This window comes from Notamacropus eugenii, chromosome 5 (assembly GCF_028372415.1).
Source record: "Notamacropus eugenii isolate mMacEug1 chromosome 5, mMacEug1.pri_v2, whole genome shotgun sequence".
In the NCBI taxonomy this organism is placed as follows: Eukaryota; Metazoa; Chordata; class Mammalia; order Diprotodontia; family Macropodidae; genus Notamacropus; species Notamacropus eugenii.
In genome coordinates, this window is record NC_092876.1 from 438,444,162 (window position 1) to 438,469,111 (window position 24,950).

At 34.4% G+C, this 24,950-nt stretch overlaps 1 protein-coding gene across 3 annotated transcripts in view; it reads left to right on the forward strand.

Annotated features, from left to right (window-relative positions):
- CFAP47 (cilia and flagella associated protein 47) overlaps nt 1–24,950 on the forward strand; it is a 917,896-nt gene that overhangs the window by 221,291 nt on the left and 671,655 nt on the right. For all 3 annotated transcript variants that reach the window (XM_072615192.1, XM_072615194.1, XM_072615193.1), the window contains exons 28-32: nt 1,382–1,516; nt 2,535–2,757; nt 5,089–5,301; nt 20,778–20,859; nt 21,814–21,939. In XM_072615192.1, coding sequence (XP_072471293.1) covers nt 1,382–1,516; nt 2,535–2,757; nt 5,089–5,301; nt 20,778–20,859; nt 21,814–21,939 — 779 coding nt within the window. The remainder of the gene's footprint in view (nt 1–1,381; nt 1,517–2,534; nt 2,758–5,088; nt 5,302–20,777; nt 20,860–21,813; nt 21,940–24,950) is intronic.

A 24,950-nucleotide genomic window follows, 5' to 3' on the forward strand; every position in this document is an offset into this window, starting at 1 on the left:
AAAGATGTACAAAAAAGAAAATGACTAATTCTCTGTCCTGAAGAAATTTGCATTCTAATAGAAGGGATATGATATGTATGCATATAATTAAAATGAAAAAGAGACTTCCATACAAAGTGTTATTAAGAATTTGAGGAGAGATCCCTTTTAGCCAGCGGGTATAGAATTAACCATAGAATCAGTCAACCAATTAAGACTTACTGGAGTAACTGGCATCTAAGTTTGTCCCTGATGGAAAGGAGAGATTTCAGATAGAAATGGATGAAGAGTGGACTGAGAGAGGAAAATCATGAGAGTCCAGTAGTATGGAAACCAAGAGAGAAAAAAGTACCAAGAAAAGAAAGTGGTTATCTGTGCCTAATACAGTAAGAAAGTGAAGAAATAATGCAACAGAAAAATAAGGCCATGGGATTTGGTGATAAGGAGATCATTATGAAACTTCACGAAAGTCAGTTCAGTAACAATTTAGTGTATGATAAGACCTTCCACTTTGATCAGAGGAACCAAGAAAAGGATAGAGTTATTGATGGACAATTGAGAAATTTTTAAATATCACAGACAGTAAAAAACTATGGTTGGTGATTAGCTTTTTTTTTTATCATGATTTGTCTTTTTTTTTTTTTGATTAAAGGGGTTATCCCTTGAATAACTACTTAAAAAAGCCTATTCATTGAATTAGTGTATCTCAACTCAAAGTGAGAATGTGATAAGCGCCTGAAAGCGCATCCTGGGCCATCTCCAGTCAGCCTGATGAATATCAAGCCACTGGACCCAGATGGCTCCGGAGAAGAAAATGAGGTTGGTGACCTTGCACAGTGAGTCATGTCATCATCTTGATGTCACAGTACTCTTTGAGAATGAAGGACAGACACAATGGTAACTCCAAAGGTTTGGTAAGCATAGAAAGATTTAAAAAAGATAAATTTTAAATTGTTTCCCTTCACAGAAAAAGAATGTAATAAAACATATGATGAAACCCAATATGAGTGTTAAGTAAAGTTCACATTACTGAAAGATCATATTTAATTCATACAACAAATATTTCTTATTTTTATTTACCCAGAACACCAAAACTAGCGTTGGTGTAAGAATATAATTCTAAGCTTTTTTTAAATATAGTGTTAAAAAAATAAAATGGTTGAATAAAAATAATCATTCTTCTTGTGGAAATGAGGGTTTTTTTAGTTGCTATGTGAAAGCAGTGATACTATCACCATCAGAATAAATTTATATGTTTTACATATATATATATATATATATATATATATGAAATCTGTAAAAGAAAAATGATGAATGACTTATTGGATGTTGCATAAACTCTTTTAATGCTTATTCCAGAATATCTACCTGATTCTGTACTGCAAAATTTATTTTTTCATAGATAAGGAGAAACATTCTTGTTCTTCAACCAAAGGAACACTGAATTTCCCTTGCCCCCCGAGAATACTATCTCCCACGAATAGTACCAGTACCAGTACTACTGAGTCTGAATTGCTCCATCAAGACTCCCTTTTCAGTATGTTATAAAGATATTGTTTACCTCTAAAACCAAATTTATGTAACTTTAAATTTGTAAACTCATTTTTGTGATAAAGCTTGCCTAACCATTGTAGTTCGAAAAAAAATATAGTCAATTGTCTATCGCTCTCAGATGGGCTATCTCTTCTATGGATTATCTCTGTTAAAGAGGACCAGGTACAGAATATGACTCTGTGTGTATATATGACTTTCCAATGATAAACATATTTAATCTGAATGATCTAAAATGTGTTATTTGCTATTGTTTATAATTTCTGCTATTCTACTTGAATGTGGATAATTAGGCATTGACTATAATTCTTTCTTTGAATTGAACCAAGTAAAATTAAGTTCAGTATGTTTTGCATAGACAGATGTTTTCAAATACAATATTTGACATTTTACTGTATTTGAAATGATTCCTAATAAGCCCAATGCATTATTATTTTAGTTAAAATGGAAGTATTTGTGTATCTGAAAGAATTGCTTCTGGCATTGGTGTTTTAATTAATGTTTTCTCCTGATAGTAATTTTATAGATATTTAACTTATATTTTCAGGAAAATGAGAAGCTTTCTTTGGTGAAAATGTTTTCTCATCAGATATTTCACAAGAACAAAGTGTTATTCTCTCAATTAAAATCCATGTGTTTGTTTCCATATCACTTCTGGTTGAAACTTCAAAATATCTTGGTTGTTTTCCTGACAGTGTTAACTGGTTCAAAATTTCTACTAAGTAAGCTAAGAATAAATTATATTAAGATGGAGACAATAAAATCTCTACCTTGCCATATGAACCAAATTCTGTTAAATAATATTTTGCTAAATAATATAATTTAACAGTATTGGTAGCAATCAATGAAATCAATTCTTGCCTTTGAATATAAGTAATGCAGTTAATCGACAGTTTAACTTTTTTTGGGGGAGGAAGCTTTGCTAACTTTTGATATGTTCCATAAATATGATATGTTTGTTGAAGGAAATGAAATATTCTTAACAAATACCTGTAAATTTTTAGGCATTGATATATGTGAAAATTTAGCATCGCAAGGAAGTGAAAAACCAAAGACAGAAGACAATGAATATGTGAGTGTGAAACAGGGACAATATTTTTTTCCTGATGAAGACAAAAAGGAATATCCATTTTTTGAGAAAGTTGTAACTGCAGTTCAGACATGGTTTAGTCTCTTTGGTTGGGCTCAAGGACTCAATCCTATTTCTGTTCCGGAGAGTATAAGAAGGTGAGGATAATTATGATTATACAGTTACTATGGTGAACTAACATAATGAATACAAATTTATCATAGCGATAATTTAAAACAAAATTATTTAGATACTATAGAATAAATGAATAAAAATATAAAATTATCCTTAAGCAGCTTAATAAAATTATATATGCAAATACACATTAATATCTAATATGAATTCAACTGCGTTGCTTAGCATACATAAACATTTCTATTTTCCTTATCCTAATCCCTCACCAGCTGTGTGACCTTTTCCAACTCACTTAACCATTCTGAGTTCCCATCTCTTGCAACTACTGATATATAAATTCCTTTCCAAATCCAATAGTCTATGATTGGGACTTTTTAGTGTAATAAAGTAGCTTTATGAACCTCCCCGGTGATGTGAGAAACAGAGAATGGCATCCTCTTCTCAAATATATTCCCTCCATATCTGTTCCTGCTTTTTTAAAATTCTACCATTAGGGATTTACTTCTTGAAGTTTATATTGCCAGTTCTAAAAATCTTCAGTATTTTAAAGAGCTACACCTAACACAGTCCCTTCAACGCTATAACTTAACAGTTTTTGAGAACTGCAGTGCTGAAAAATTCATTGTCTTCTGGTCAATGGTGTCAAACTCAAATCGAAACAGAAGTCACAGAAGTATACATAAGGATCCCCATGGGTGCATATTGATTTAGAAAACCACATATTAACATTATCTAATTTTATTGTACTTTTTGTTCAATATTTTCCAATTATATTTTGATCTGATTCAGACCCCATGCGGGCTGCATGTTTAACATCTTTGCTCTGGTCAAGTTGATGATAGATCTTTATGAAACATACCTCAGATACTAACCATTCTGTCCACCAACAGGATTCTATTCAAATTCTGTCTAACTTGACAAAAATTATCAGAGCTAATGCTTTTGAAAACCCTGTGTTATTTCTTCACATCACAAGTAGGCATCAGAACCTTAGTGGAGATCAGTTCCACATTGTTTAAAGGAAAATGCCTCAATCACCAGGGCAAAAACCTATTATGGGTCCAGCACTGTAGTCTCTGGAAAAGATTTACACTAATCATAAAGGTCAGCTGTATCTTGGACTCTTTGTTTGAGAGCTTGAGACTCAGCACATTGAGACCCAATCTACTTTTCTCCAGAGCTCACAGTTCTGTCCTCTGATACCACTTAGAGCAAATCTAATATCTGTTCCGCTTGATAGCCCTGCAAACACTCAACGAAATCCATTATTTTCACCCTTAAGACATCTCCAGTCTAAACATTCTAAGTTCTTTTAATTATTCTCCATGTGTCATTATTTTGAAGTCATTGGCCCCATGGTCAACCCCTTCTGGAAGATTTTGGGATTATTAATGTTTTTCATAAAATGTATCATCTTAAAATCAATATAGTAGTCCAGATGTAGCCTGAATAGTGCTCAGTACAGCAGGATTGTTGTTTCTTTAGTTCTAGATTCTGTGCTTCTCTTAATACTGTCCACAATTCCATTAGTTTTCCTGACTATTATATTACCCTCAACTCATACTGATCTTAAAGTCCACTGAAGCCCTGTGGAAACCCTGCCTTGAACTCAATCGCCTTTCATATACCCTATCCAGTACTTTCTTCCTGTGTTCCTACTGCCTCATCTTTGAGTGCTCATTTCTTATTTTTTCTCCAGCTAACACACATGTTCTGTCATCCTTCTGGTTTTGATCATAATTCATCTTTTGGTAGATTTTCTCTGCACTTGTTTTTGAAGTTGTGAGACACATCAGCTTGTGGAACTTTGCCCAGTTCTGACTCAACTCAACAGTGATCTTCACAACTCTAACCTTGACCATTACATTTAGTGGTAGTGTATATTTAAAATAAGATATTTCAAATGTATAGAAAAATGATTTAATGCAAGTAATTGGTGATCATAGCAAAACTGTGCTAAATCTGATTTTTATGCTGTGTTATCTTTTAGTTATGTTTGAAAGGAGTTAATTGCAATGAACAGATTAGCTCTCTGAGTCAAGAGCACCTGGGTTCAAGTCTTACCTCTGACATGGTAATGGTGTGACCCACAACAAAACATAATCTCTCAGTGTTACAGGCATCTTTTCAAGATGATAAATGGCAGATTAGTTGCTTCATTGGTAGAGGTATTTCTCTCCTAAAGAGTTCCTTACATCATTTGAAACATAGGCTTAGGCATGGATAAATACACACAATAAATACAATAATTTTATTTGTTAAATTTGCTAAAATATAGAAAATGGTTGGATTGGTTTTTAAGGCAATGTTTTTTTTTTTTTTTGCTTAACACTAAAATGCATTATTTTTCCTAGGGATGTGTCTAAAGGAGTGTTATCAGCTTCAACAAACAAAAAAAATCCAAATGGTGACTTTGCACGATATAATAAAACCATATATGACATGTTATTTTACTTGAGTGGACAGATGCTACCCGGAGTTGCAACAACTCAGACATTACCTGTTGATGATACTGAGAGAGTGATCCATCTCCATTGGCTACATTCTACACTTCTCACCTTCCTCAAGTACGTATCTATGGTTGATACATTCTACTGATGATTAGGGACTTTTGTTTCTATGATCAATTGTCCTGTGGTATTATATATTCTCCTGACCATTGTGTAGTTATTTAGTAGGCAGTATGTATGAGTCCATATATGCTATGGGATAATATATTGAGGTTAAGAGATGTGTGCTCTTGGTTCAAGGTACTAAATATCTCTAAGACGCCTCGAACAAAAAGGAACGTACTGTAACCATAATATTAATCCATGAAATCAGAGGAAGTTTAATGTACAGATAGAAAACTTAACTTGTTGCCGTAACATTGTCTATATTCCTAAGATAGAATAAATAGCAAGTGAGGTAGGAAGCTAGAAAAATGGTAACTAACAAGAGTATAGAATTAAAGGTTGTGAATTTAGATACTTTGTGTGCTTTGATAATATCCTTTCTTTCTGTTTTTTTTTTTTAAATCACCTTTCAGTGAGATTTCCAGGACAGATAATAAAATTTTCTTTATTGAAAAAGTAGGACTAAAACTTATGGCATTTATTGTGTTGGATATCAGTCATAGAAAAAGAGATATACTTGTCTTTAGGTGGTATTTCTTTGTTATGCAAGAACTATACTGGTCAAAAAGCAAAAATCTCTGCATCTTATTTCTATTATTATTCTAAAGGAAAAAAATAAAAGTGAATCCATCTCTGAAGGAAGATCAGGTGACTGTACTTTAGCAACTCTACAAGCTAAATTGAGACCACTTTGTGGCTTTGCTGAGTACTTCCCACTCCCATCCCAAAGCCATAGCATTAGAGTTTAGAAGGTTTGCAATAAATAATTTTTTGTTTTTATCCCTAAGAGCAAGTTTTTCCAGGTATTTAATATAGCTAATCTATATGGGATCATAGATATAGAGCTTGAAGAAATTTTAGAGATCAACTAGTTCAGCTCCTTCGTTTTGCAATTAAGGAAACTGAGACCCAGAGAGAAATGAAGTGATGTACCTAAATTCACAGAGAGGACAAGTGGTAGGGACAGGATTCAAACTCATGTATTTGTCTGATTTAAGCCTCAAGGACTCTCACCAGGGCAAGAACCTATGACGGGTCCAGCACTGTAGTCTCTGGAAAAGACTCACTTTACTCAGAAAGGTCGGCACAAAGTATATGACTTGTACTACACTCTTTGATTATCATTTTAATACAATACTAACCCATTTTTATATAAGCTTTATCACTTGAAAAGCACATTCCCCCCATCGGTCTCATGAAGTAAATGTTTCAATTATCTCCATTTTCAAATGAGGAAATTAAGGGAAGTCAAATTACTTGTCTATAGTCAACTGAGAACTTCTAACTTTTAAAATCATTTTATGTTATACCCTGATAGTAGAATCAATCAGAAGCCACAAGATACCAATTCTGTATACTACTTTTTCTATGAAAAATACTCCAATGGGCTCTATTGACCTGAATATAGGCTGTATCCCTATATCTGTGACTATATGTCTCCTCCATATCTGATTTGTATAAAACCTGAAAGTACCTTATCACTGGTGTTATTTTCGAGTATATTTTTCATACTTTTATGTTTTAAGAAATCTCACTTTAAGGGCATGGCCTACTACACCATGAATGGTCAATATTTATCTTCAGTATGGACAGCTTGAGTAATATCATGTGATGATCATTTCCTGGAATAACAATGAAGTTTTTGTCTTAAAAATCTATCCTTTATACATAGATAAATCATATTTATTGGTTGAAATTCCTCAAGAAATTGCTCTTCCACACACAGTTCAAGATAAAGTTCAATCAAAGGTCCTAAATCATATGATTTACTCAGGTTTAATCAGTGGTTCATGGACATCAACATCAAAAAGTTAAAAATGAAATTTTTAATATCTTTATGTCATCTTCATTTTCAAGTAGAGCCTTCCCCACCCCCTCCTCAGTGGGGTGCCATTCTTAGTAAAAAACTAAATAGGGGAAATAAAAGCAATTCAGCAAAACATACTAACAGATCAATTGAAACTTATAATATATGCAGTATTCTACACCCATCATCTTATCACCTCTGTAAAAAAAGAGAATATTTTCACATTATTTTCTGGAGTCAAATTACATAAAAATATTAATAGAGGTGACATAACATCTGTATTATCTAGGATCTATATTATCGTGGACTGAAACATAAATATTGAAAATAAATATTGAAATATTGAAACATAAATATATTATTCTTCCAGTTTATAAACAAACATGTAGTCATAATCATTGAGCCAAAGATTCCACTTACACATAAATGTTGATAGATGTAAGGATTAGATTTATTCTGAGAAAAGAGCATCATAAAAGTCCTGTGATTAGTAAATCATAATTACAAAAACATAATAATGGAGGTAGGTATGGAGTTTCATGACTTCTGCAGTTTTCATTTCACTGTCTTCATTTTCCATCTGGCTGCACTCCTTTGATCTTCTCCATCATGACCCTCATCATCCTTCAAAATCACATCAGTCCTAGATCTCACACTTCTTTAGTATCATCTTTCCCTGGGAGTCCTCTGATTAGAAGGCAAAGTGCAGAGCTAGGATTGCACCCTGAGCCAGCTCTCCATCTCTTCATTTCTGTAATCTCTTTGGATTTTTTTATTATGCTTTCATGCAGATACTTCTTTTCCTCATTGAGACTTCCTTTTCAGTTCCCATTTCTGTGTTGTATTTACCATTAAATTGTAAGCTTCTTGGGGGTACGAATTATTTTTTTGTTTTTTGTATTTGTATCCCCAGAACTTAATAGATGTTCATTCATACTGACTGATAGACTGATGGCAATCATAACAAGGGCTTCTTTACCACTGTGCAAAGTTTCTTCGATAGAGTGCATTGATCTTGAGTAATAAGTGGTTGGTACTTCAATGCCTTCTGATATTTTGAGATTAAGGACAACTCTGGGTCCAGGGGATATGCCTACATAGGCATGTAATTTTCATCCAGAATGTAACTCCTTGACAGTAGGAGCCATTGTTTTAGAGGATTATAGTCATAGCCTTTGCATCCCTGCCTCCTCCCCAGCCCAGTCCAGTCCAGCTCTTATTAATATCTATTGGATTGTTATTGGATTATACTTCTGGAAAACATCCTTATGCTTGCAAAATCCATTGTAACAGTATTCTCCTATGTCTATGCATCCATAACCAGTTAGGGAGTCAGCAAAATCGAACAGAAGTCATCAGGTTTAGAAATTTCTATTGAGCCCCTGCCCTTCCCCCAGTATATCCCTTGAAGACATCCCTGGGACACCACTTAGCAAAACTCCAAGGGGACTCTGTGGTGCTGGGATGATAAGATTTATTTTTGACTCCTCTCAATGCCCCTGGTTTTCATACAAGGCGGCCTGAAGGGAGGCCTAGGTGGAGCAAATAGAGCTGAGGAGCTCAGCTCTAGTTCGTTTTTCTAGATAGCACATCATTTTTTTCCCGTGCTGGTAGCTAAAATCCAGGACCCACTGCAAACACAGTTGAGGTTACTCACCAGCTGTGTATAACTGGGTCAAGGACATTAGTGGTAAAAAGCAGGTGGAATGATTCTGGCATCCCCTTGTGAGTACCTTGCTCTCAGGAAACGTCCTTGGGAATCTGTTGAACACCTTTCTTTTGTTGTGCTATTGTAATGATATAAATAATAACAAGTTCTTGCCTACTTGTGATGATAAAAAGAAATGTCTTTGTGAAGGATTCATATGTCTTTCATTCACAGATTCATTTAGCATTCATTGAATTCTTATGTGCTGAGATGAGTACAAAGATAAATGAGGCATATTCTCGGTCCAAATGAAGCTCACAATTTGAGAGGGAAGATATGATATATACACAAATATAACATGTGCGTGCACACACCCACGCACACACACACACACACACACACAAAGTGTAGCGCCAGAAGACAGGTACAAAGTATTATGAGAGCACATGACTTTTACCAATGTCACTTAGTTAAACATTACAATTCTCTTTTCTTTCATAGATAAGCTCCTTGGAAAAGCTGTATTGCAACTTTCTCTCCAATTACCTATTCTTAAACTTCCTGAAATCTGACTTATGACCTCATCATTCAACTGAAACTGTTGTCTCCAAGGTTACCAATGATCTAACTGCCAGACTGAATGGCCTCTTCTCATTCCTTATCCTCTTTGGGATGTCTACCCCATTTGACACTTTTGAGTACCTCTCTTCCTGGTTACTGTCTCTTTTCTGAGTTTTCTGGACAAGGTTTTCTCTTAGTTCTCCTTCTACTTATCTGATGGCTACTTTGCAAGATCCTTTATTCATTCATAATCCATGTTACATTCACTAATTGGGCACATCCCAAGTCTCTCTGTGGCTGAGATCTTGCCTTTTCCCCCTTTTTATTTGCTCTCTCTCTCTTTCTCCCTTTCTCTCCCTTTCTTGCTTGCTCTTGCTCTCAACAGTTCTCACATCCCCATGGATTCAACTTTTATCTCTGTCTAGATGATTCCTGGATCTAAATAGACATGCTTAATGTCTTTACTGAGGTATAATCCCACATCACTACCTATATATTGTACAATTTAAACAAGATGATCCAGAGTCATCTAAAACTCAATGTATCCAAAATGGAACTTATTATCTTTTTCCTGAAACCCATCCCTCATCCACACTTTGCTGTTACTATTGAATGAACCACCATTCTTGTAGTCACCCAGGTGACAACTTATTCTCATCCTTACTCATCTGATATATTCAAATTGGTTGCCATTTCTTTCTTTACAGAGCTCTCACAGCCGCCACTACCCTATTTCAGACCCTAATTACCTCTGGTTTGGACAGTTTAACTTAACATCTTGAAATTGCCAATTCACTTAATAAAACTGGCTCATTAATCTAGGATGTGTTTAACTGCTTGATCCTGGAAATGGAAAGATTAGACTGTAAAAATGACGACATTAATTATTTGTTCTCATTGTGAAAACTGACATACTGAAGAGCAAAATGAAATCATTTTTTTGTAAAAGCTAAAATAAATGTTATAATTTTGAGCAGATCAGGGGAGCATGAGTCCTTTTTTTTAGTATCTTTGATTTGATTCTCTCCCCACTCCAATCAATCCTCATCACAGTGGTCCCAGTGATTTTCTTATTCCCTGTCATCTGACTCCACAATCTCCAATGAATACTTCTAAGATCAAATATAAGCTCCTATGTTTGGCACCAAACCTCTTCACACTCCAATTTCTTTCTCCCTTTCCAGTCTTGTTACTCATTACTCCTCTTCTGCCACTGTCTCTGAGCCCTGCTGTTCTACTGGCTACTCTGAATGCAAGAAGGTCCCCATCTTTGCTCTTTCACTGCTACTGTCCCACATCCTTGTAACATATCCCTTCTTATTGTCCACACCTTGAAATCTCCTGCATCCTTTAAACTCAGCTGATATCCCAACTCTTTTAATGAAGTCTTTCCTGGTCCCCTCAGCTACTAGTACACCACCCTCACGGACATACCTATATTTAGGTTGTACATTTTGGTCATAGTCTTCTTAGTGTACATGTTGTCTTCCTCATTAGTACATAAAGCACCTAAAAGGCAGGGACTGTGTTCCTTTTGTTGGTGTATCCCTGCCATAGAGTACAGTGCTTTGAACCTACAAAGTTATTAATAAATATTTGCTGATCATTTGAGTGATCAATCTTGAACTCTCCATAGTGGCTTCAATAACTTTGACAATAGCATTTGCAAGAAAAATCTTGGAAAGTTATTTTTACCAATTACTAATGCAAAGCACCAAGACTCAATTTCCATCTTGTACACAGAGCCATCTGTGAATGTCGTTGCAAAAACTATAGCATGCAGAGATAGCTTGCTGGTGATTCTTTGAATATAGTGCAATTCTAGAACTTTAGTATTATGTTAATATAATAATCAAGATCACATTGCTAAATGACAGAACCTATTAGAACAAGATAGAGACTTCCTTTCAATGGAATTCAGAAATCAGACTCAAAGTAGCTTAATTTGAATTTTACCTCAGCATTCTTTGTCCCCCATCAAAAACATTTGTACCTCTAGCAGGGGCTGGCATTCCTAAATAATCTGCAGGTATTGAGGAACATGCATTTCCTACATTCTTTTGACTTTTGTCAAGAACTCTCTTACGTACATCGTGGTTATGAGATACTGCTAATTAATTTCTGAAACAATGTTTTCCGGATGACAATACTTGTATTGTCCTCAGATTTTATAAACAAAACACTTAGTTCAATTAAGAGAACTTCAAGTAGAGAGTTGCACCTAAAGAGTAATCTTGAAACATGGCATTAAAATGTCTAAAAATGATTTTTGGGCCTATAACACAAGCCTACATTATAATAAGCAAAGACTTCACCAGGCTCTTGATTCCTTTTGCAAAATATAATCAGTGATGCTTAATGGTTCCTTTAAAGTTCTCCTAATTATTTCACAGCTTATATGAAGTAGGGGGCAGTAAGGAATTCTATTATACCACATTTGATCTCCACAAATAATTAAGAACATATTTTTATAGTGCCTTCTATTTAGTTTGTTTCAAGATAGAAATAAAATTGTAATTCAGATAAACCACATGATACTCAATGAATGACATAAAGTTCTTCCATTTACCCAAAGTCGTCATTTTAAGTAGAGAGCTATTCCTTTTTTAAGGTGAGGGTCGTTTGTCATTGCTTACTGTAATATTTGAGAATGGGTTTGCAATCTCCAAAGTCATTCAGATTTCAATAGGATTCTATTCTGTTCTATCCTTTCCCATCCTATGCAAGAAAGGTCTTGTGCTTGTTCATCAGTAACAGGTGAGTGATAAAATAGGTCTTAAGACAGAAAGTAATCGTTTATTACTACAAAAACTGCTTTAGGCAAAAACCTATCCTAGAAACCACTGCACCTACAACTATGGCAACTTGAAAAGCACAGAATGGTGACAAGAAGTCATAACTGGACCACAATGCCCCTTGGGATGCATCCACAAGAGTATGTGATTTTCACAGAAGATACTTCCTATAGGCACTTCACTTAAAGTGTATTTTGAATAAGGGACTTGCTCTATCAGGATTTGTGAACTATCACCAAACTATAACTTCTCTTTTGAATAAATTTGTTGTGATATAGTATTAGTTGACCAGTGATGTGAAATGCTGACCTTGGAGTCACTTGCTTTATTAGAAACATTTGATTATTCTGAGCTTCAAATAGGAAGCAGTCTGAAGATTCTTATTTATGACCAAAAGGGTTAAGAAACTCCACTGCCCAAAGGAAAAGATGACTTCTCAATCTCTATAACCTTTCTTCATTCTCTTGTTATTGAGCTCAAGACTCTTAGTAAGAAGGCAATTCATTAATAGTAGGAGCTTTGAACACCATTTTTAGCTTTTGAGGAAGTGTACTTTTGGGAGTCTAATAGCTGGGCAACTTTAGAGTGTGCATATTTAATTGAACCTGCATGTACATCATGTGTTCATGCATGTATGTGCGAACATGTGTGTACATGCACATGTGTGCTACCCAGTATGCTATATGTGCAAGTATGTGTGCACATACGTCTGTACTTGTGCTTCATGCACAAAAAAGGAATGAAAAAACTAAACTTCCTGATAGCATCGTTAACTTCCTTGGTACTTCCCTCTCTTGTGTTACCATTACAGCATTATTGTTGGCAGTGATCCCAGTGGTTTTGACATTGGTATGGATGATTCCTGTTTTGATGGTTTATGACCTGAGAATGCAGGTATGGAAGAGCAGTTTCTGCACAAAGGGCTGGCTGCCCAGATTTATTTGTTCCTTTTAGCAGCAAATATGGGTCTTTTAGGAAATATTGACTCTGATGAAAGTCCTTAACATCTTGAAATCGCCAATATAGTTAATAAAATTGGTTCATTAATCCAGGATGTATTCAAATGCTTGATCCTGGAAATGGAAAGATTAGGTTATGAAAATGACCATCCTGATTACTTGTTCTCACTGTTGCCTTTGAGAAACCAGAGAGTAAAATAAATTTTTTTTTGTAAAAGCAAAAAAAGTGTAAAATTATAATTTTGAAGGGAATAAGATTTTTCAAATGTAATCAGACATCATCAAAATACATGTATGTATTTGGAGATCATTTGATATTTTATTATTTAGATAGGCCTATTAATGTCTACCTTGATTCTTGATATTGTTTATAAGATTATGAGAAATTAATTCAAATAGAAAAAACAAGTCTGTAAAAGTATAGTAAAGTCAATTATGGATGCCAGTTGTCAGTTTTATCAGCTACTTGATCAGCTGTAAAACTAAATCTTCCCTTATTTGCCCAGTAAATTACATTTTGGGAAAAAAATATAGCTCAGGCCATAGTATAATAGAATACAGAAAGAAAGGATTAGTGCAAAAGAGTGAAATGACATTGAATAAACTTTCTCCATATGCTTCCTGATTTTTAAAATAAAATTATGAATGTTTTTAATAGTATTTTATATTTCCCCATGTCAAGACAATGTTTAGCACTCATTTTTACAAGATTTTCAGTTCCAAATTTTTCTCCCTCCCTTCTTCTCTCCCTCTCCTTTTCTGAAAATGGTAAGGAAGTTTGATACAGTTTACATATGTGCTATCATGTAAAGCTTATTTCCATGTTAGTCACAGTTGTGAAAAAAGAAACACATCAAAAGAAAAAACACAAGAAAGAATAAAGCAAATGAAATAAATGCTTCTATCTTAATTCAGAGTTAATCAACTCTATGTCTGGATATAGATAGCATTTCTTTCATGTTTCCTTTGTACTTGTCTTGGATCATTGTGTTGCTAAGAAGAGCTGAATTATTCGTAGTTAATCATCATACAATGTTCCTGATAAGGTATACAATGTTTTCCTGGTTCTACTCATTTCACTTTGCATCATTTTGTACAAGTCTTTCCACGATTTTCTGAAATCTACTTGTTCCTCATTTCTTATAGCATGATAGTATTCCTTTACATTCATAGACCACAGCTTCTTCTGTCATTCTCCAGTTGATGGCCATCCCCTCAGTTTTCAATATTTTGCCACCATAAAAAGGACTGTTATAAATAGTTTTGCACATGTAGGTCCTTTCCTCCTTTTTATGATCTCTTTGGGTTATAGACATAATAGTTGTATTGCTGGATCAAAGGGTATGCACAGTTTGGTTGCCCTTTGGGTAAAAATCCAAATTGCTCTCCATGATGGTTGAATCAGTTTACAATTCCAGCAACAGCGCATTATTGTCCCAATTTTTCCACATCCTCTCCAACTTTTATTATTTTCCCTTTGTCATATTAGCCAATCTGATAAGTATGAGGTGATATCTTAGAGTTGTTTTAATTTGCATCTCTCTAATCAAAAGTGATTTAGAGCACTTTTTTCATGTGCCTGTAGAGAGCTTTAATTTCTTCATCTGAAAAATACCTCCTCATATATTTTAACCATGTATCAGTTGGGGAATGACTTGTATTCTTATAAATTTGACTCAGTTCTTTACATATTTGAGAAATCAGGCCTTTGTCAGAGATAGTTGCTATAAATTTTGCTTCCCAGCTTTTCTGCTTTCCTTCTAATCTTCGTTGTATTGGTTTTGTTTGTACAAAACCTTTTTAATTTAATATAATCAAAATCATCTATTTTGCATTTCAAAATGTTCTCTACCTCTTACTTGGTCATGAATTCTTCCCCTCCCCATAGATCTGATAGGTAGACTATTCTTGCTCTTCTAATTTGTTTATGTAATCACTCTTTATGTCTAAATCATGCACCCATTTTGACTTTGTCTTTGTATATGTTGTGAGAGGTTGGTCTATACTTAGTTTGTGTCCTGTTGTCTGCTAGTTTTTCTAGTAGTTTTTATCAAATAGTGAGATCTTATCTCAAAAGCTGGAGTGTTTGGGTTTATCAAACACTAGGCTACTATGGTCATTGACTGTGTCTTGTGTACCTAATCTATTCCACTGTCCTACCACTCTGTTTCTTAACTACTACCAGATACTTTTGATGATTGCTACTTTATAATATAGTTTGAGATCTGGTATTATTAGGTCACTTTTCTTTGTATTTTTTTCATTAATTCCCTTGATATTCTTGACCATTTTTTCTTCCAGGTAAATCTTGTTGTTATTTTTTCTAGCTCTACAAAATATATACTTTTTTTTTTGGTAATTTGATTGGTATAGCTCTGAATAGGTAAATAATTTTAAGCAAAATTGTCATTTTTATTATATTGGCTCAGCCTGCCTATGAGCTATTGCTATTTTTCCAATTATTTAAATCATACTTTATTTGTGTGAGAATCATTTAGTCCTCATGTTCATATAATTCCTAGGTTTGTCTTGGCAGATAGACTCCTAAGTATTCTGTTTTATACAATTATTTAAATGGAATTTGTCTTATCTCTTGCTCCTGGGTTTTATTGGTCATATAAAAAAATGCTGATGATTTATGTGGGTCTATCTTATATTTTGCAACTTTGTTAAAGTTGTTAATTATTTCAAGTACTTTTTTAGCTGATGCTGAAGAATTCTTTAATGATACCATCATATCATTTGCAAAGAGTGATAGTTTTGTTTCCTTATTGCCTATTCTAATTCCTTCAATTTATTTTTCTTCTCTTATTGCTGTAGCAATTTCTGTGGCATTTCTAGGACTATACTGAATAGTAGTGGTGATAAAATAATACAGTATACTATAATATGATATGATGTAATATATATAATGCAATAATATGGATATATAATATAATGTAATAATATGGACATCTTTGCTTTACTCCTCATCTTATCAAGAAGGTTTCTAGCTTATCCTTATCACATATAATGCTTGCTGATTTAGATAGATAATTGCTTATCATTTTAAAGAATGCCCCCATTATTCTTATATGCTGTATTGTGTTTTTAATAGAAATGTGTACTGTGTCTTATAAAAATATGAATGTTTTAAATGCACATATATGGCATGTATATATACAATGTAATGTATTAGAATAATGACATATGACATAGTTTTGTATATAAGCATATATGTACATAAATAGGTATCTGTAGGTACCATATATGTATGTGTTTATAGGCTATAACTATATCTATGTATGCATATATCTATCTACATCTATGCTTACATGTGCATATATGTAATATAAAACTTTTTATAAAAGATTGCTATAATACATTGTATTTTATATGTAATATTACATATGTGTACATTTAAGATAATTTTTATTTATATTTTGTACATTAAAGAACACTTATAATTTTCTGATAATATTTATATGTTATATACACATACTTATGTACATACACAGATGCCCACATATTCACATGCAGGGAATAGGCAAACTTCTCAGTCCACATGGGACTTTTTTTTGAAGTCTAAGGCTTTGGAAGACTACATACCAGGCTATGAGAGGCAACTTGGGGTATTGGATGGCATTTGGCAGACTACTCCAAAGGATGGTTTAGAATCAACATCTGGGTTCAAGTTTCAACCTTGATACTTACTGCTTGTGCAAGCCCATTATTTAACCAAATTAGCAAATTATTTAACCTTTTAGTACCTTAAGCAACTCTGCTAAGTATAGGGTTTGCAGCATAACTACTGATTTTAATTAGTCAAGAGAATTTCTTTACTGGGAATTCCCTATTCTGATAAGATGACAGATTTAGAAAAAAAAGAAATATAGTTAGTGCCATCATTATAATCAGTATATACTAAGATATCACTGAGACGTAGAAGAGAATAGTGGTTCTTGGACTAGCTTTAGAATAGACTAGAATAAATTGGATTCAAATCTTGCACTAACACCTACTGGTTGTATGATCATATCTAAGTCTCCAAGTGATGAAGAGTTGATCTGAATTGAGGAAAGCAATTGTTTTTATACCAGAAATTCCCCATTCCAACCACAGAGCATAAAGATAATACATTCAGACCTAAAAGGGAAATCAGAAGTTGTCCAGATAACTTCTGTATTTTATAGCTAAAGAAACAGAGCAACTCATTCAAGGTTAAGCTAGTATTTATATGGAACTTTAAGGCTGGTAAAGTGCTTTACAAATATTATTATTTCATTTTATCGTCCACCTCTCCTCTACCTTGATCACATATCTCATGTTACCCACAGTTTTTGAGAGATGTCTGACAATGACTCATCAGTCACATTTACAGGTTTTTCATTCCTTTGGAATATAGATTGTCAGAGTGTGGCCAGTATTGAGAGCATGGAGGTACTTTTTTTCTCTCTCTCTCACTTGCTTTTTTTAAATCCCATCTAGGACTTCATTAATGAATGGAGCTTTTGTTGAGGAACTTCCTCTGTCGTTGCATATGAGCACAGTCTATACAACATACGAGTCTAGCAAGTTTGCTGGGTGGCCTGGACATGCAATGTGACAGATAGATCATTCATCAGACTGCTGTTTTATTGGACCCTTATTTTATTCCAATCAGTATTAGTTATTTTGATATGATTCCATAAGGATGGTGATTGTAGGCCTCAGAGTTGTGAACTACAGATTGTAGGTTTACTTGTTTAATCATAGGAAACTAATTAGAAGATCTCCACCCTTGATTTTCTTTGCTATAGTGATTAAGCCCAGTGTGATGGAGGTGACTCAATTACATGGAAAACCCCCAAGCTATTTTTTGTTGCCCTTCTGTCCCTTGTCAAGACTGTATTGATCAGTATGGGGAGATGACCATGAGCATTTGGTCAGTGGGTGACACTGATTGCCAGTCTGCAGCTTGTCTTTCTACCAGCCCATGAACTATGTAGATATTCTGACATTTGTTTATCAGCCCAGTCTATGGGTGTGCTCATTGACTTGGTAAGACCTCTTGAAAGATCAAGTTTGTCAAGGTCTGCTCATTAGCCTATTTGTCAACCACTGGGGTTCTGTATTTTCTGTAGACCCTCCTGGAAGATAAAGGTTAAGGTCTATCCACCAGTAAGAACCTGTATTTTTGGTCTGCTACACCTGTTTGTTTGTATTTCAAGCACTATGAAACTAAGCTTCTGGAAGAAGGGGTATCTCAGAAAAACTAAAACCAACCTAAAACAAAAGGCCAAAAAATCTTTATTGTCCTTATCATTCCACCAAAGCTTATTTTGATATTCAGCTTTTTTGATACTATGTTTACAAGACTGTCATCTAAATGTAGTCATCTTTTATTACTCGACCTTCCTTTCATTTCCTAAATCTAATTTTGTCCTCTTTGTATGTCCACTCCCCCTTTTCCCTAATCAGAATAAATCATTTTTCTCATCAGAATTTCATCGTTCTTTTTCCTTTTACTTACGGGCTAATTCTCTTTGCAGAATTTTAGACCATGAAATCCTATCTATCTTTTCTCTGATGCCTTAGAAATCTTCTTTCCCTAAATCTAGGTGACAGGTCAGACTTTTCCTGGATTTCCTCTTCCCTTTGGTCACAGTTGATCATTTCACTTCAAGCTTACCATCAAGTTCATGTTAGTAACCAAGAAAATCAGGTCCAGAATAACAGTTTTCCTCGTCACATTTTTCGTGTTTTGTGATGAAATTATTATTAAGGGAGAATAGTGACAGGATAATGAATTCCCCATTTGAAGAAACTTCCTGTACCAAGGCACACTGAAAATTTCTCTGCAACATTATGCATTAGAGATTTGTCCAAAGCACTAGGAGAGTGGACCTCGAAGCAGGAACAGTGATCTGGGAGGAGGATGCTATCACTCCCATGGCTCCTTTGCTTGTTCCTCACTTGTGGCTGTTGGCTAGCTGCTATTGCTGGTGGTGATGAGGAAGGTGGACCTCTTTTCCACAATGATTTCTCCTTTGAATGATGGCTTCAGGGGCTGAGCTAGAATTAGATCTCTTGACCTGTGAAATATTGCTATTCTCAAGGTTGCTGGGTTCAGAGTCCTGGGCTGTCTCCATCAGGGTCAGAAAAGAGATAGTGGTCAAAGTCAGTGGTCATGGTTTGACTTACCTGGTGCATGTTGCTGCCTGTCTCTCCTACACAGCTCCCCATTGCTTCAGCTTGGCTGGCTTACCTATATATGTCTGGATAATTGAAATTCCACAGAATTACTTCTTAATTTGTTTAATTTACTTAATTTACTTCATAAATACTATTTTCATAATAGGCTTATAGTCTGTTGCTTGTGTACCTCAAGTATTTACTCTTTATGTTTGGGTACTCCATTGAAGTATATCCAGTGAAACAATATTCCTATTTTTTTCTATTGATTTTCACACCAAGGCTCTAAGCTATACTTGTTATGTGTAGGTCCTTAGTTTCTCGACATTAATGTATCTACTTAATGTATTATGCTATTTTACCTTTATCTATTCTGTTGCTGCTAAATAATATCTGTATATAGACATGAATAGTGTATCTGTCTATATCTATATCTGTGTCTAGTCTTCTAGAACCATATTGCAGTCCAGGATCCCATTCCAGCAAAGTGAAACTTATCTCCTTATATTAAGATCTATAATTTATCTTTGAACTGATTTCATAGTATTATTCAATATATTATAGTATTTTCCCAGTAAATACTAATGATGATAATTACTTTATTAAATATTAGATGAGAAGAGAATAACACAATGGCATAATTGATTAAGGAAAAAAAAAACCCAGCTTCAGAGTCAGAAAGATCTGGGTTTAAGCCTCATCCCCCCTCCGCCTCCTTCTCTCTCTCTCTCTCTCTCTCTCTCTCTCTCTCTCTCTCTCTCTCTCTCTCTCTCTCTCTCTCACACACACACACACACACACACACACACACACACACACACACACACACACACACACACACACACACACACATACACACACACCAATTATGTGACCCAGGGGAAATCACTCAAGCTCTCAGTTTTTGCAGGCAAGACTTTAAGACTAAGAATTGTAGAATGATTATTTCCTCATAGGGAACTGATGAAATCAATTTCTGAATGAAATAAAAATGATCAAAAAGTAAAAAGAAATAATGATGATAGTAATAAAAATTGCCATTTAAACAGCACTTTAATGTTTACTATCCTTGTTTTAGATACTTGAAAATTTTTTGATCCATATTGTAACCCTGTGAAGAAAGTGCTATAAATATTTTGTCATCCTCATTTAAAGATGGCTAAGAAAAATTAAATGTCTTCTCTAGAGTCACTCAGCCCATTCCTGATTCCAAGATGACTGCTTTATCTTTCATAGTATACTACCTTAGTAGATACTTATGGATTGATTGATGAAAATTATATAAATTTTTTAAAACGTTATGTACAGTTTCTACTTAGAGATGGATTTTTTCTGTTTTAGAATTAAATTTTATTACAATTTATATTTTGTGGAATTCTAGCCCAATAAAACCATTTAAATATTAGATATTCTAATATTATTACTTATTTTTAATTAAGATGAGATTTTCTTATCAATCCTTATCAATATACTAAGTTCATTTATTTATTTACTTTTTTTTAAAGAACTCAGGGAGCATGCCTTCCCTACATACTTCCTGAATTTCTTCTTGAACCAGAAGATTACAAGAAATGGATTAAAATGAAAGTAAGGAAGAAATGGTGCTTTGGAAAAGTTTACAGAACAATGGTTTTATAGTTGTTATAAGCATTTGTAAAAAGATTTTATAATCAACTTGTTATTAATCTTTAAAAAAATTATTAGAATGCTCTGTTGTCATTTACTGTGAAAGGGAATTGATGGCATTCTGTCCCTGAAAGTGATGTTATATTATGGGCCTTTTTTGACTTGCAACCATCATTTTTCTTGCTGTTTTTAACTTGAATGTTTTATATACTGTTTTCATGCAGTGATTAAATTATGGTATGAGTCAGGACCATTCTGTGATTTTATATACACACACATACACACACTTCAGGTCATAAAATAATAACTTTATTCTTATGTTGATTTGATTTATAAAGCTAACTATAAAATGTTGATTTACTTATAACACATCCAGTTTTAGGAGTTAAATGCTTGAAAAAAAGTGGTATTATGAAAGTCAAAATGGTATTTCTAAGTCCTTCTTAATCTAGCTCAGGCCTCCCTTTGTAGACTCATCACATATTGCTCACCTTCATGCAGTCTACTTCTCTGTCCCAGTCAAACAACCTACATACTGCTCCTGGCGCATGACACTCCATTAACATCTCCCCAGACTTTCCCCAATGCTTACAGTTCACTCCTTCCATACTCTCTTCTTAGAACCTCTAGTCCCTTTGAAAGCTCAGCTCAAGTACCTCCTACATGACAGTCTTCCTGATCTCACAACAAACTGCTAAGATAGGTGTTATGAGGTATTCCAGTTAAGATCTATATGATCTTGGGCAAGTCTCACAACCTCCTGAGGGTTAGAGGCCTCAGTTTCCCAATATGTAAAATGAGGTATTGTAATAGATCACCTTCCATCTCTGTATGCTTTGAAATTGAAGAGGTTGTTATCAGAGTCTACTTGATGATAACATTTTAAAAATTATTTTATAAATTTTATTTTTAAAGGCTGCCAATCATAGGGAATTTGAGAATACCCAAATGCCTGAGAAGTATAATTTGATCATAGAGGACTCTAAGTTTGAAGCTATGAGTAAACGTGTTTGGACAGATGTGTTACTTCAGACATACAAGGTAAAATTCTTTCATTATTATTTTTATTATTATTTTTAGTAGTAATAGTAATAGCAGCAGCAGCAGCAGCAGCAGCAGCAGCAGTAGTAGTAAGTAGTAGTAATATTAGTAGAAGTACTATTGGTGAAACCCCTGGAACCTTGTTATAATGCCACCCTTGGAATTTATTTTATAGTACCACATAATGGGTTAGAGCCTGCTGTGAAAAAGTCCTTCTAAAAGTCTTTTGAAGCAATGCCAAAGTACAGTTGTACATGATATTCCATGCCCTCTCCAACCCCTTCTAATTCCGAGTCTGTGTCCCTAGGCATCCGACTGTAACAGTCCTCCTCCAAACAAAGCTCCCTTCTCCACCTCACTGCAGTAGTTTACCCCAGCCTAATCTATATTCCTTAATCCAAGTTTATTTTTTCTTATCTTTCGCTTTACCACTTTCACTCTATCCCATATCAGTGAAATTCCCCAGTGTATCCCAGTTGGATTTTAGAGGTAATTAATATGATCAAAGTAATCCAAACTGAAGCCACATTGACTCTTGTCCAAGCTGGTTTCAATGTTAATTGTTAACACAAATGAACAGAAAAGAAAAGATATTCTTAGGAAAGAGGGAGACTTTTAAAAAATTGCAGCAGTATTTCCATTTTACCAAAAAGACCATCTCTGGAAGGGAGAAAAAAAAGCATAGAATACTTAATTGAAGGGAGTTTAGAGTATGTCTTTTCCCTTTCCCTTCCTCTGAGGCTGTGAGTGGATAGAGCCCTGGGTTTTCCTGGGAGTCTGGAAGACCTGGTTCCATTGGGAGTCAGAAATACCTGAGTTCTTATCTAGTTTCAGACACGATCCTAGACAAGGCACTCAACCCTGATTACTTCAGTTCTTCATCTGTAAAATGGGCTGAAGAAGGAAATGGTAAATCCATATTTTTTCCAAGAAAACCCCAAATGGGGTCATGAAGAGTCGAACATGATTGAAACAACTGAACAAGAACAACTCACAATTAAAAAAATAGTAATTATCTTACAATAGTTCTTTTTAAAAAATGAATATATTTGGTTCAAGATAAGCCAGATTTGTGGTATTCATAATCTGGTGCTATAGATGATCACAGAATAGTGAGACTCTAACAGTTTTTGGCATAACATTCACTACTCCTTAGATAGGACTTCTGTGAATATTTTATTATTTCCTAAAAAAATTAGTTATACATGTTTGTATTAAAAGCCCTTTTCCTCCACATTGCCAAAACAAAAAACAAAACAAAACAAAACCCCCATCTAGCTCTACATTTATCTGGGCAACTCTTTTTATTAGATCAACACATAATACAGTACGAATCATGGGAGGGTATGTGTAGAGGGTAATTTTATTCATCTTTGTGGTATCGTTCATAACTTAGTACAAGTTCTGTTTGGTAGTAAAGTAAATCTGTATTATGAGAAAATTTTAAGATCATTAAAATGATACTCTGTGACAATGTCCATTCAGCAATGTTTTTAGCTCTATTTATTAGTTACGTGCCTTCCTTCTGTAATTAATCTGATCAATTAAAGAGAAACAAAAATAATCTATTATATTTTTGCTGCTTACATAAGAGTTAAAGGTACAGAGAAACTTTAGTTATCCAGAACACTTAAGAGATGGTTTTTTTTTCTGGGTCACTGAGTTGTCAAGAGAGTTGAACTTTTGTCAAGTTAAATACTATTTTAAAAGTAGTATTTTTGACAGATATCTTTCTAAAGTCTTTTTAGAATAAAACTTTGGTGCAGTAGATAAGAGTTTCGGCCATGGAGTCAGGAAGATCTGAGTTCAGATCTTGCCTTAGACACTTACAAGCTGTGTAACCTCAGGCAAGTCACCTCAAGAAACTTGCCTCAGGCAAGTTTGCCTCAGTTTCCTCAATTGTAAAATGGGGATAATCATAACACCTACCTCCTAGCATTCTTGTGAGGACCAAATGAGATAATATTTATGAGACACAACGCAACACTTGCCACATAGTAGGTATAATCTAAATGCTAGCTATTATTATTATTAACTAAACCTGTCTTGGATCAATCACCATGAACATCAGTTGTTTTTCCATGTCTTCATACAATGGTGTCTACTCACCATTCCCTACATAGACATTTCATCTCTTGGTTCCTTAACTTTGAAAAAATTGTCTTTCATATCCAGAGTGTTCTTCCTCTTCATCTCCACCTATTGGAATCCTTGATTTCCTTTTAAGCTTAGCTTAAGTGCCAACTCCTAAAAAAAGGCCTATTCTGAGTTTCTGAGTACTAGTCTACCACCCCTGAAATAACTGTATATATCTTGTATTTGTCCATCGACATGTTATATTCCTCCAATAGAGTATAAGAACTTCTATTTGTTGTGTCTGTATCACTCACACTTAACACAATTCCCGGAACATGGGAGCTCCTTGATAATTATGGATTGTAATCATTAGATTGTAAACTCCTCATCAGATTTTAAGCTCCCTAAGGTCAGGGATTGTATTTTGCCTCCTTTGGCATTCCCCTCTGCGCTTAGTACAGTTCCTGGAACATTATCTGCACTTAATAAATATTTCCTGATTGATTGATACTAAGGTATGCAGACACTACACTGAAAGATCTCAAGCCAAAATAATTTCCAATAATTAAGCCTGCTTTTTACAGTTTTATTACTGCCTCTCTTAACATGAGGTTAGTATTTTTTTTCTGCTGCTTTCAGTGTGCCTGGTACTGTCTCTAACATCCCCTCTTTTTCATTGAGTTTGTTGTTTACATTCTGTTACGGCTTAGGGACCAGCCACATTTGTGGGAAAAATAAGAATAAAAAGGTTCTATGTGATAACTTCAACTATGTGTTAATTAAGTGCATTAATTGTATTGCACAGACTTAAGGATATTTATTTAGTTTATTCAGAAGCCTTTTCTTTCTTCATACAGCCAATATTCCCGAAAAGTGAGCATTCTATTCATTTTAGCCCTGAGTGGGGTATCAGTATATGCCTATTTATTCTCTAT